General features: G+C 38.3%; 1 protein-coding gene across 1 annotated transcript in view; it reads left to right on the forward strand.

The window, feature by feature from the left end:
* itgav (integrin, alpha V) overlaps nucleotides 1-7,683 on the forward strand; it is a 63,923-nt gene extending 56,240 nt beyond the window's left edge. The window contains exons 31-32 of the mRNA XM_051958811.1: nucleotides 1,328-1,447; nucleotides 2,668-7,683. Coding sequence (XP_051814771.1) covers nucleotides 1,328-1,447; nucleotides 2,668-2,760 — 213 coding nt within the window. The 3' untranslated portion in view covers nucleotides 2,761-7,683. The remainder of the gene's footprint in view (nucleotides 1-1,327; nucleotides 1,448-2,667) is intronic.
* Nucleotides 7,684-13,211: the final 5,528 nt, after the last annotated feature.

Below are 13,211 nucleotides of genomic sequence, written 5' to 3' on the forward strand. Positions count from 1 at the left end.
ATCAGACCATCATTATTATCAACACAGGCAGCATAAAGTCCTCATATGATGTTTAACTTAACTTAAATGAATTAATTATAAATATGCAGGCTCAGTAACTGATGTTAAACGATATAAATGTTCCTGATCGCATTTTCAAATATTCATCAAATGTTCTAGAGACATGAACTTGTCAATCGTGATGAACTACTCGAGTTCAATTCTTGAAAGTCTTGTCTCGGAATTCACCACATTTTTCCTTGTTTCAGTGTCAAACAAAGAGGACTGTGGGTTTATTTTGAAGTCTGGTTTCGACTACAACTGCAGATATTTATGACTAAATTGCTAGTTCATTGTCTGACTGACTTGTGAGCATCATTGTTGGGTTTGAATGTGGAACTTCCTGTTTCAGATGCAACCAAACACTTGGAAACGTCAAAGAACCGATGCTGTTGGTCAAACTCACTAAACAAAATTCAGAAACAAGGTTTTAGACTCTAGTAAAATGATCTAGCAATCCAGCAGCTAGTTAGCTTAGCATAAAAGCTTGAAACATTGGAAACCTAGCCTAGCTTTGCCCTATGCTAGCACTGACGCCCTTTATCATCTGTGACTCGATTGAATTTACTTTTTATCCCCTGCCTCCACGAAGTGGAAAAGGAGGATATAGGTTTGGCCTCCGTCCCTCCGTCCGTCCGTGCTTCCGTCCGTCCGTCCGAGATGAAGGGGACAGCTTTTCTCGGAAACTATTACAGCTAGGATTATGAAATGTAGTGTGTAGCTTCACACCATGGACACCTTGATCAAGTTCGAAAATGAGACCTGTGCGATAACATTTAACAGAGTTATGGCCCTTGATCACTATTTTGGATATAGACTCATAGACATCACATGTGGCGGGGGATACTGATGATCATGTCGTCTTGTTCAGACATAATATTTCCATCTGATGGCTAATTTCTAAACAACCCCCACCCCCCCAAAAGTTATCCAGCAGTTGTTTGCTTAGCTTAGCATAAAGGCTTTAAACAAGGGGAAACGACTAGCCTAGCTTAGTCCAATGCTAGTATAAACCACCTATAAGCATCTCTAAAGCTGAAGCACTATGTTATCTACGACTGGATTGAAGATATTTTTTTAGACTTAATATTTACCTCTGATAACAAATCCCTCAAAATTCCCCAAAAAATTTGAAGTTTGAAGCCAAAAAGAAAGTGAAAAATATAAATCGAACAACTTTAAAATGAAGCAAAAGGCTGAAACTCAATGTTAAAGGGCTTAAATGACTTGTTAAAGGTGTACAAGGTGAATTTTCTGACTTGTTTAATGCTGAATGTTGTGTTTCCAGGTGAGCGTGTCGGTGATATGGGTGAGCGAACCTTCTCCGTCGGTACCAGGTTGGGTGGTGGCTCTGGCTGTTCTGGCCGGACTTCTGCTGCTGGCGCTGCTCGTCTTCATCATGTACAAGGTGAGAAACAAAAACTACAAACGCAACAAGATGTCCAAAGATCATCTGTTAGCAGCTGTATGTGTTTTTAGTGCTGTACTGCTCACACTGTCAGATAATTTCTTCAAAAATAACTGAATTTCTGTCATTGTTTTGTTAGTTAAGATTATTTGAAGCACTATGAGTTGGATGGGTTTTGTTTTATCCCAGTAGCAACATTATCAAACTCTTCCAGTTGGGACACCAATGGAGTGCTTTCACCATCACACCTGCGGAAAGAATGTTCAAATATTGGCCATAAATACAAAAATAAAGACACAATTTGAATTATTTTTCCTCATAAAGTTCCTCTGGCTGCCACCATACTCAGTAAAAGTGACAATAAAAGTTTCATAGTTGGTGGAATATTGGAATAGTTTTGCACTATCATAGAACTGGTTTGTATTATTATCACAGCAGGATTCTGCCATTAAAATCCAGATGTACATATCAACAAACCTGCAAAATGTAGTAACATTATTTCTCATGTTATGACTCTTTAAACATTGATCCACAGCATGATACTGCCACCACCATGCTCTGAAAAAAACAACATGGCCCACCTTCTTAAGAATTTTGAAAAGTTACACCTGTGATGATTTTTTTTATACATTTTACTGAATAACGTGCACTCAAAAACAAATCTGACGACTGTGAGGAGGTCAGATGTGAATACTTTTTTAAATGTGGTGAATTAAGGTGGAATGACTCATAAATAAACATCTTCTCTTCCTCTTCCTTGTCATCTCTTTCTTCTTCCTCCTCTTCGTCTGTCTTCTTCCTCTTCATCTTCTTCGTCTTCATCTTCTTCTCCCTTCTCTTCATCTTCTTCTTCCTCTTCGTCTTCTTCTGCTTCTTATTCCTCTTCCTCTTTGTCTTCTTCTTTTGCTTCTTATTCCTCCTCTTCGTCTTCTTCTCTTCCTCTTTGTCCTCGTCTCCTTTTGCTTCATCTTCCTTTTCGTCTTCTTATTCTTTCTCTTCGTCTTCTTCTTCCTCTTCGTCTTCTTATTCTTCCTCTTCGTCTTCTTATTCTTCCTCTTCGTCTTCTTATTCTTTCTCTTCGTCTTCTTCTTCCTTTTCGTCATCTTCTTTTTCTGATACTGCTTGTTCTTCTTTCTCTTCTTCTTGTTCCTCTTCTTTCTTTTCCTCTTCTTTTTCCTCCTCCTCCTCCTCCGCCTCTTTTTCTTCTTCTTCTTCTACAGTTGGGTTTCTTTAAGAGAGTGCGCCCCCCGCAGGACGACTGCACCGAGAAGGAGCAGCTGCAGCCGGAGGAGAACGGCAACACTGACGCTTAGAGGTCCGACTGATGAACTGAAAGTCCAGGAGAGAAGAAGAAGAAATCAGGGTAAAAAAAAAAAAAGGCCTCTGAGAGAATTTCACTGTATTGACTGTTGGATGGCAGATAATGGTACTGGTTTAAGGTTTAATGAGGTGTTTTTATTTTTTACTAAGTCATGTCGTGTTTGTGCCAAAAGAGAAGCTGGAAAAACACTGGTCACAGGGGAAATCCTCTACGTTAAAGGAAGAGTTTGACATTTATGGAGAATAAAACCCATCAACGAGCTCAGATGTTTAGATCATTTATGCTAAATACAATGAGACAACAGACAGCTGGTTAGCATTAGCTTAGCATAAAGACTGGAAACAGCTCGGTCCCAAAATATTACAAGCAAAAATCCAAGGATAAAAGCAACAACTCAGCATTTTATGAGGTTAATTTTACATTAATAAACCACATATAAACATTTAATTAATGCTTCAAAGCACACCATAATAGAAGCAGATTAAATGTTTATTATAGTATTTAGAAAGCACTTCATGTCAACACACATTTTGAATATATAATACAAAATATGTCCTTATAGAAATTCAAAAAGGTTAATGAACACTTTAAATGTTGTTAAAGATGTCTAGATTGTAGCAGATAAAGAGTGAAGGCACAAGTTTTCATTTGTATGCTTCAGTTTTTGTAAAAATTAAACAAGATGCAACTAAAAATCTACTAGACAACCAAGTTTTTATTCAAACTGAAAAGAGGGTTGGTGTAAAATTAAGTTTGATATCTATTCTCATTATTATCAACTTCAGATTTTCCTTTTTGGTAATGTTTTGGTTTATTTTGGTTAAAAAAAAAAGGAGCTAAAGAAAGATTTAAGATGTAAAAATAAAACTCCACAGTTTGCTTTACATTGTCTACATTAATTTAAAAGTGCCTTCATCATGCCTTTAGAAGTGCTTCCAGGTGGGCCTAGGCTAGCAGTTTCCCTTCGTTTCCAGTCATTATGCTAAGCTAAGCTAACCAGCTGCAGCTTCATATTGTTCCCAAACTGTTGAACTGTTCCTTTAACGTATCAATGGACGTTTTCGTGGGTTCGTTCCAACATGTAAATGAGGTGACAGTGACAACATTTTTTCGTCTTTTTGCACCAGATCACATGGAGATTGGCCTGAATTTGCACATATTTTTATTTGTCCAAACATAAAACGGTTCATTAGCTCCAGGTGCCAAAACTGCTGATAGACATTTTTCAGAGTTCTCCGGCTTCGTAAAGGACGACGGGGGAGTTTTTACCACGTGTAGATGAAAATAAAAAAGCAGTTTTAAAATCAAACAGAATCAAAGGATGAATGAAAAAGAGAAAATAAGTGATTGTGCAAGAGAGAGATTAAATTATTGAACATGTACGATAAAAACAGCTCAGATTAAAGCTGCAGAACGAGATGACGAACCAGAAGATTGTGGGTAACTGCATTAACCTCCTTTAAACTGATCGGTCTGTCGTCGTAACCTGATTAATTGACAGAAAACTGCAATAACAGCAACATAAAATCTGTTGATGGATGTTTTTGGGTGAAGATGGTTCAGTTTTCTGTGATTGGGGACCATGACGGAGTTACACGAGTATACGTACGACTCTTCAACTTCTCCTTCCTGCTTCATGTGTTGGGGAGCTGGTTACACGCTTGGGATGCTGGTTTTTGGGTGTTTTATTCTTTTTTTAATGTTTATTCGTAGTGGGTCCAGCTCATTTCAGTATGATCGACAAACTGTTTTGTTTTTTTTTTGCTAAAGCTAATGTGTCCTTTTGTTGTTCAGATCAATGCAAATGTTACGTTAATAAGTCGTCCTGTTGAATTGATCGTTCGCTAAACTCCAAACCCGATTTTTTTTTTTTTAATTTGCTGGTAAGTAGAAGCGGTGCGATGCCCCCTACAGGCCGAAGTTGCTGTTAGGGTTTTTGTAAATTGGTGTAAAAGTTGTGTGGTTAGTTATCCTCATTATCAAAGAGTGCCATTTAAAAGAGAAAAATATATATTTACGGAGCACCTTTTGACATCAGAAATTGGAAATAATTTTCAATACATAACAAAAGGAAGACAGGAATCTGCACAAATCATCAAGTGGTGACCATAATAGCTTTCTAGCCTCAGTGTGTTAGCATGTTGGTGTCATGCATGAAGCAATCATACTCACATTTGCAACCATTTTTGCAGTAATCAAAAGTAAAAATCTGTCAATTTTTATTTGCAATCAAGCTAGTGTTAGCTTAACTAGCTAACTACAGGGTGTCAGCAGGGTTGCTAAAGTTAACTTTAAATCCTTTTTAATTCCATATTGAGTGTAATTTAACACATATTTCACCAACATCTCCAAAATATAAAAATATTGAAGAATTATTTGTTGTTATATCTTAATTTCCAGCTGTATTTAAGCTCAGATGGAGGCCTGAGGAACAGCACAAAATGTGTTAATGGATAAACAGACAACAATTATGAGGATTTGTTAATCAAAAGAAGCTGAGATTGCAGCAGGTTTGATAATCGATTGCTCATTTTTCATGCAAATATGCTGGATTTAGCAGCAACATGTAAAGATGTTTGAGTTTTGGACTCATAAATGGACAAAAGGAATTAATACAACTGATGAAATATAATATTTGACTCTTATGAAGTAATTTTAAGAATTCTAGACGCTCTGTAAGTGACTGCAGCCGTAGCAACAGTAACTAAGGGGGGCGGGGCTTAACGAACGGTCGGTTACAGTCGTTACTTTCCCGCCTTTTTTCCTGCACTGAGGCCTCTTTGTCCTTCCACCTCTGGTGTTTTTAAATAGTGTTATTTTTCCTTAAAAAATGGCAACTGAGAACAAAAATGCGACAAAAGCAGGTTGCCGCTTTATGTTTTTGTTTTGTTTTTGTTTTGAGTGTGTGTTAATATATTAAAAAAGAAGAAAAAAAACAACTTTGCTATTTACCCATATTGGGTTTGCATTATGAATTCATGTTTAAGGTCGATAATAGTTTTAAAAAGATATATAACTCCAGTTAACAATCACCATGAAATACCTTCACAGAACACTTTAGTTAGAACTTTACATCCGCTGCTTTCATCCTTCTGCTGCTCCAAACACCGTCTTCATTTAGTTCTTTTCCAGTCAGACCTGCACTAAAACTACTGGTGATATCACTGAATTACCGCAGATACAAACCCTGATACCACGAAGGACAAGAGTTTATTGTTTGTTGCCTTTTTTACACTGAGATGAGTCTTGAGTTGTGAAAAATAAATAAAAGACGTTCAAATCCAACAGAATTGGCTCAAAAACAAGCAAAAACGCTGAATTTGTTGGTCAAATTTATTAGCAAATTAAAATTTAGAAGAACAAACGTGATGCTTGTTTAATTGTTTCAGTCATTTTTCAAACAATAGCCAGTTTTTCTTGAGTCATTCTGAACAGAAAAGTCTTTGTTTTTAGACTAGAAATGAGGCAAAGTTGAAAGTTCAGAACTTTGGAACCTTTTTCAATGTCAAACCTGAAGTATTTCTCTGCAAATATCACACGTAGATGTTATTTCTGAAGAGTTTACCAATAAATAAGTCAACTGATCAGCTGTGGTTTGATCAGAATTCATTGAAAAACAAACAGAAAAACAAATATTCACACAAATACTCCAGAATTCTCACATTTCAAGGGAAACTATTGAACATTCCTCCTTCAGAGTAGCAACTGGCAGAGTTTTTAACATGAATTCTCAGATAAATCTCACTTTTTCTGGATAATTCTCTGTAGATTTAGTTAAAATCTGCACATTTGTTGATATTTCAAATTACTGCTCATTTAGGGGTAGTTAGATTGACTGATCTGTCACCATAGAGGCTCAGAATAAACCTGTCAACTCTAACAAGAAGTCAATTAATCAGTTTGAAAAACAGCAGAAGCAAGTATTTGTGAGACTGTCACACATTTACTGGTTAAAGAGATTGAAAACTGAGCATTAGGGATGAAAAATGTTGGATTTTTGCTGATTTTTTAACTTTGTCCACCACTCTCTGTAGTGGAAATACCATTTATTTTACCAACTCTTGGCGTGCGGACATTAAATACAATCCTTTATAAATCCACACATTCACTGAGCATAATGGTACGATCACAATCCCTGCTGAATGTTATTGTCTATTAAGTAAAACAAGCATTTTTATTTTCAGCTTTGGGAGTTACTAACAGGAAACTCTCGGCACACATTTTATAGACCTTCAGAGAATAAATATTTCTTACTTGCAGCCCTGCTTGGGTCATATTTCCATTTGAATGTTGGTAAAAATTTGCAATTTTGACATTTTTCTATCAGATTTAAGACCAAACCTCGTCCAGCTTCGGCAGAAAATCGTGTTTTCCAACTGAAACTGGCTGATAAAGTGTTTGACTTTGTTTATTAAAGGTATCAGATGGTTTGTTGGGAGCACTGATCTGAGGTCAGCGGTATCTGACAGAGCGGCTTCACTGCCCCGTTCAAACCTTCCATAAAGACTTTTCTAAGGTGATATCAGACATTTCTCTCGTCGCCAGGGTTCAGCAGGACCCAAATCGGCTCACTTTGACCTCAGTCGGTTCAAATTACTCACGTTATTTTGAAATTTCGCTTCTGTGTGAATGTTTTTGTTTCTATTTTTGACATTTGAACGCAGCAGAATTACAAGAGTTCCAGTGAAGTCAAAGTCAGACCTTCCTGAAGCGACTGAATCTGGTGGTTTGATGTCGGTCCTGCAGCTGTCTGTCGTGTTTGAGGGTTTTTATGTTTTCTATTTAATACCACTCTGTCTTTCTTTCTGCCAGGAGAAAATATTGACTATTTTTGATGTATGTATTCTTTCACCTAGACAATAAAAAATAAAGAGATGATTTCACCTTTGAACTGAAATAAACTGATTTGTTCACATTTTTGTTTTGTCGTGATGTTCTTTTATGTTTTTTTTTAAAAAATCTGACTTTATTTTACTGTTTTCTTTCACTTCTTTTTTTTTTCAAGAAGAATTTTTTTGTTTATGTCTCACAAACATATGAACTGTGGGACAAACCAGAACCAGAAATGACCCAAAATTGGTCCAAAATTGTCCAAAGTTGGTCCACAATGACTCAGGATCTGTTCAATACGATTTATAACATGACTAAAATAGTCAAAATCTGTTTAAAATGACTCAAAATCAGTCTAAAATGTTGTAAAACTTAATTACAGTCGTTAAAATTTGTACAGAATTACCCAAAGTTAGTCCAGAATGACCGAAGTTTGCTCCAAATTGTTGTAAAACTTGATTGAAATAGTCCAAATGTGTCCAAAATGGCACAAAGTTGGTCGGAAATGACCAAAAGTTGATGGAAAATTACTCAAAATCTGTCCAAAATCAAAGTTGGTCCAAAATACTTGTGAAACGTCATCACGGAGACTGCATCGGACCAGACTAGTGTGAATAGATACGAATCAGTAGATGGAACCAAAGATATGAATCAGTAGATAGATATATATCCATAGCTGCAGCTCTCAGTGAACAGGACGGTTTTATTAGAGGAAGTCAGACACAGTCACACAGAGAAACATTAGAGCTCACTCTGAAACAGAGCTACAGCTCTGTGTCTTGGACAGGATTTATTTTCAAAGCTACATGTGTGACGGTAATGATCCATGCCAGAGCAGACCTCATTACAGCGCTCGATTTAGACGGTCGCCGCGAGCGCCGGGAATCATGGCAGGTTGATGACATCATTCAAAGTGGCTGCCTCCATGAAGAAAACATGATAGGCGGTTCAGCTCGATGGAGCGCTCGATTTCGACGGTCGCCAGGTCGCCATTTGCGACGTTTTTAGTCGCAAATGGCGACCTGGCGACCGTCGAAATCGAGGGCTGCATTAGCACTGCATCCTTTCTCCTTTAACTGTCTGCTTTATACACGAACGAGTGCCATAACCAACGTGGGGCGTCACATTTTGAAAATTGCGGATGACTCAGTGATTGTGTCCTTGCTGAGAAGTGACGCCCTGACCATGGCCCTGTATTGAAGGAATTCAATGACTGCTGTACCACATCACTTATGCACATCAATGTGTCTAAGACGAAAGAAATGTTTATACACTTGAGGAAACATCAGTCAGTCTACCCGGCTCTTGTCATCGAGGATCAAGCCGTCCAGCTGGTCCTAAAAAATGCCATAGAATAATAGTTCATTGCACAAGTATAGTCATTTTAAAAACTGTTCAAATTCTGATATGTTGCTAAAAAAACTAAAACAACAAAAACATCATAGTAAAATGTCAATTAAAAAAGCCTACAATATAGCATGTCACTCTAAAAACATCAGAATTTAGCCTTTGGTCCACAAAACGTTGTTCTGTCCCAGCTGTCTGAAGTAGGTGAGGAGCAACACAAAAACAGTCCAAACGCTGGTTTCCAGAGGGTTAGACGAGTATTTACATGAAAGAGTAAGTTTACAACAACACAACATGTGAGGGGTTAAAAGCAAATGGGTGTTAGTAAAAAAATGAAAAATGAACAGAACTGAAAGTGAACTTCACGTTGACATTGATGGACATTCCAACCAGGAACAAAGTAAAAGATCATCAATATGAAAAAAAAAACTCTTCCTGTTCACTTCTTAAATCCCAAAAACACACCGCAGTAGCACCCTAAACTAAAACTACCAATGGGTTCCCTGTTTTCCTTTTTGAACAGTTCAAAGGTCCCTCTATCTCCCCACACATCCACCAACCACTGGAACACATCTCCAAAGTTCTGCTGAAGCTCAGCTTCCCCTCAGAAGAAGTGCCGCCAGATGAAGGAGCCTTTTGAGAGGCAGCTGGCATCATGATTGGACTGTACTTTGGTCTGATCCAATCCAGCTTCAGCTCCAGAGACGGCAGGCGGGACGAGTCAACGGAGGCCGGGTGGATGAAGGTATGAAGCTGAGAACAATCCAGAAAACAACAGAGGAGGAGAACAGCGGCCCAGGGCCAGAACAAACAGAGTAGCATAGTATGTCTCTGAGAAAACATCATAGTAAAGCCTTTGGGATGAAAAAACGCCATCGTATACACCCTGTGCCAAATTATTAGGCAAGTAGGTTTTTTGTCCAAATCATAGTCTTAGAAATAAGTCCAGGCCTTCCTACTTTTAAATAGTCTTCTCCTACGCTAACTTTGTATTGTCAGACATCATTTCAAATTATATTACATTTAAAGCAAGAAAATCACCACATAAGTCAAAAGTGCATGTGCCAAATTATTAGGCAAGTTTTAGCTTTCATCAAAATGGGACAAAAAAAAGGACTTAAAGGCTACAGAAAAGAGCCAAATAGTTCAGCTGCTGACAGAAAAACTCACTCCCAATAAAATTGCCAAGAAATTGGGAAGAGATAGTTGGACCATCAAAAAGTATATCAAAAACAGTCAAGATGGCAGAAAAAAGCGAGTTGAAAAGAAAAGAAGAACGTTATCATCAAAGGATCTGAGAAGAATTAAGCGAGAAGCAGCCAGATGTCCGCTGGCATCAAGTTCTACCATCTTTAAAAGCTGTGACTTACCTGAAGTTCCTAGAAGTACCAGATGCCGCATCCTAAGAGAGTACGGAACAGTCAAGAAATCACCCAAACAGCCTCCACTCAACAAAAACCACAAAGAAAAACGGTTGTAATGGGCAAAACAGCATCTAAAGACCAACTTCAGGGATGGTGCGTTGTCTTGCATCAGAATGACAGCCTTTTTGAAAGAAGCAGGCTTCTCGCTGAACCATTGTTTGAACAGGGTGTTGCTTAGTAGCTCGCAGTATGTCTCAGAGTTGATTTTTACCCCTTCTGGAACTCGAAAGGGACCCACAACTTCATCTTTAATAAGACCTGCCCAAACCATGACACCACCGCCACCTTGCTGCCGCTGTAAACGTCGTGGGGTTTCCTGTCCAGTGGACACCCATCCTCTTGCCCAGCCATCAGGACCATCTCGTCTGTCCATAAAACATGGGTGAAGTCAGTCTTTAGATGTTGTTTTGCCCATTCCAACCGTTTTTCTTTGTGGTTTTTGTTGATTGGAGGCCAAGAAAGACCTGGTGTAAGGTTCTGAGGCAGGACCTCAAGCTCTCCGGACTGAGCCCAGAGGATGCGGGAAACCACATCTTATGGAAAAAGAAAAGAAACGCCATGCAACGTCACACCCGCCGTTCAGTGGCACAGTGACGTAAAATGGATAGTGAGTGAGTGCGTGAATAAATCTGCAAAAATTTCTAAATTTCTGTTTTTTTCTGTCAAGATGGGGTGCTGAGTGTACATTAATGAGAAATAAAATCAACTTTTTTGATTTTGGCAAATGGCTACAATGACACAAAGAGTGAAACATTTCAAAGGGTCTGAATACTTTCTGTACCCACTGTACATGTCTGAATTACTCCAACATTACAAGATGCATACAATTTAAATTCAATTTTATTTATATAATTACAGTTCAATTTGTCTAAAGATGCTTTATTTTTTATATGTTTTGTCGTATTTAAAATATGACAAAGCAAGAAATTTAAACCTCTTGACTAATCCAATTTATTATTTGGTTTTAAGAGAGTAAACATGAAATTTAGGTTGGTTTAAAGGAATATTTCCCAAAGTTGATGTAAAATAACTATCTGTACAAAATTAACTAAAGTTAGTCCAAAATGACTCAAAATCTGTAGGAATTGTTTAAAACTTGACTAAAACAGTTGAAATCTGTCCAAAATGACCCAAAGTTCATCCAAAATCGGTCCAAAATTAAAAGAACAAACCAGAAACTTCACTTTCTTTAGTAATTTTAAGATGTCACTTTAGGCAACAGTAGTTATTGAGGGTATTTTGAATGATTTTTATGGAATAAATGACGGATGGGATCTTTTTTCTGTCTTTACGTCAATAACAAGACTTTTAAATCATCTTATACTAGCATGCTAACATGTGTCGATCCTCAGGGCCAGTGACCCCCTGATTAACTTACTCAGCTGTCAGGGAATCACCGGACCAGCTCTCCATCCTTCGGGTCCGGTTCTACTGCCCCCTGAGATCTTACTCAGAGGGATGCTGCAGAACTGTTAAGCTGGTTGACGAGGAAAATTCGCCTAGCTGTCTCACTGCCTTCATCCAGATGCCTATCCCTGCTTCCTCTGATAATTAATTTAACCGAGTAGCCACTTCGGTATAGTTAAATTTAACCACCAGACACACCTGTTAACGACAGCTTTTCCTCTCATAGATCTTGCACTTGTTAAGTTGCTAGGTTAATTCAGAGGTTATGGACATATAGACAACCTCTAGGATATGTTTATACTGGGCCAACCTGGCCCCTATGACTAGGTAACCTTTCAGAACCTCTACTATTGTTATGCACGCTGTAATCTGACTTACTACATCCAGAGCTAGATGTATAAGTATTCATTCAGGGATAAAAATAGCACTTGCAATTTGTTGTCTTTAATTGCAGAATAATGCTTTATTAATATAGTTTTAGCAGGGCAAAAGCATAGCCAATAAATCATCAGACAGTTAATCAAACATCACTATTCTTTCAATTGTTTAACACGACTCATTAGTGGAACTATGCTTTCATAAAAGAGAAGTAATATTCACCCAGATTACATAATTTGGAGGGAGAGCAGTCACGGTGTGGCCACACCCGGCTGCTCACCTGAGACCCGCCGGGGCCCAGGGGGAAGTGGACGGGGGTCCGACCAGATTTAGATCTGCATATATCCATTTTTGTTGTTTGGTCCAGTATTCCTCACATGGAAAATAGAGTTCAGTAATGTTCCTTCAGACAGCATTATTTCCAGATCACAGTTCAGTAATCCTCCAACACTGCAGGAAACGCAGTACTTTGGTCCATAATTCCAATAGAACAGTTATTCCGTTGCAGATCATGTTGAATTCCCTGTCCGAGTTACGTGGTAATCATCCCCTGTGCTCAGACTGATGTCTGGATTGCACCCAGGCAGATACCCGCAACAATCTCCCAACTTGCGTCTCGATCAGATGCAATTTATAGTTTACTGAACCTTATGCATATGCCATGACTCCATGATCTCATACTAAATTAACTTGAGCAATAACTTCATCTCTACCCCCTCCCAACTCACACACTTGCCCCATACACTGACCGCATGATCACCTCCACTTTTAAGGAACTGAAACTATCTGCTTTGGACTGTCCAGACAGCCCATCTTGCCCCCCCCCTGATCTCTCCTGTCTGCAACTCAGCACAGGCTCCTGATCAGGAAATGGAAAAGCGGATGTCAGCCTCTAACTGTCGCTGGCATCCCATTGTGCAATCTTTTGGACAATGTGTACAGACTTATTAAAAAAACCCAATCTATTTTGAGTTTAGCAATCTTTACAGTGAACATTTGACCCTAGTTCACTTAACTCGTGACTTCTCACCTCAATACAAAGTTAAAACCCTCTTAT

This window comes from Acanthochromis polyacanthus, chromosome 14 (assembly GCF_021347895.1).
Source record: "Acanthochromis polyacanthus isolate Apoly-LR-REF ecotype Palm Island chromosome 14, KAUST_Apoly_ChrSc, whole genome shotgun sequence".
Taxonomy (NCBI): domain Eukaryota; kingdom Metazoa; phylum Chordata; class Actinopteri; family Pomacentridae; genus Acanthochromis; species Acanthochromis polyacanthus.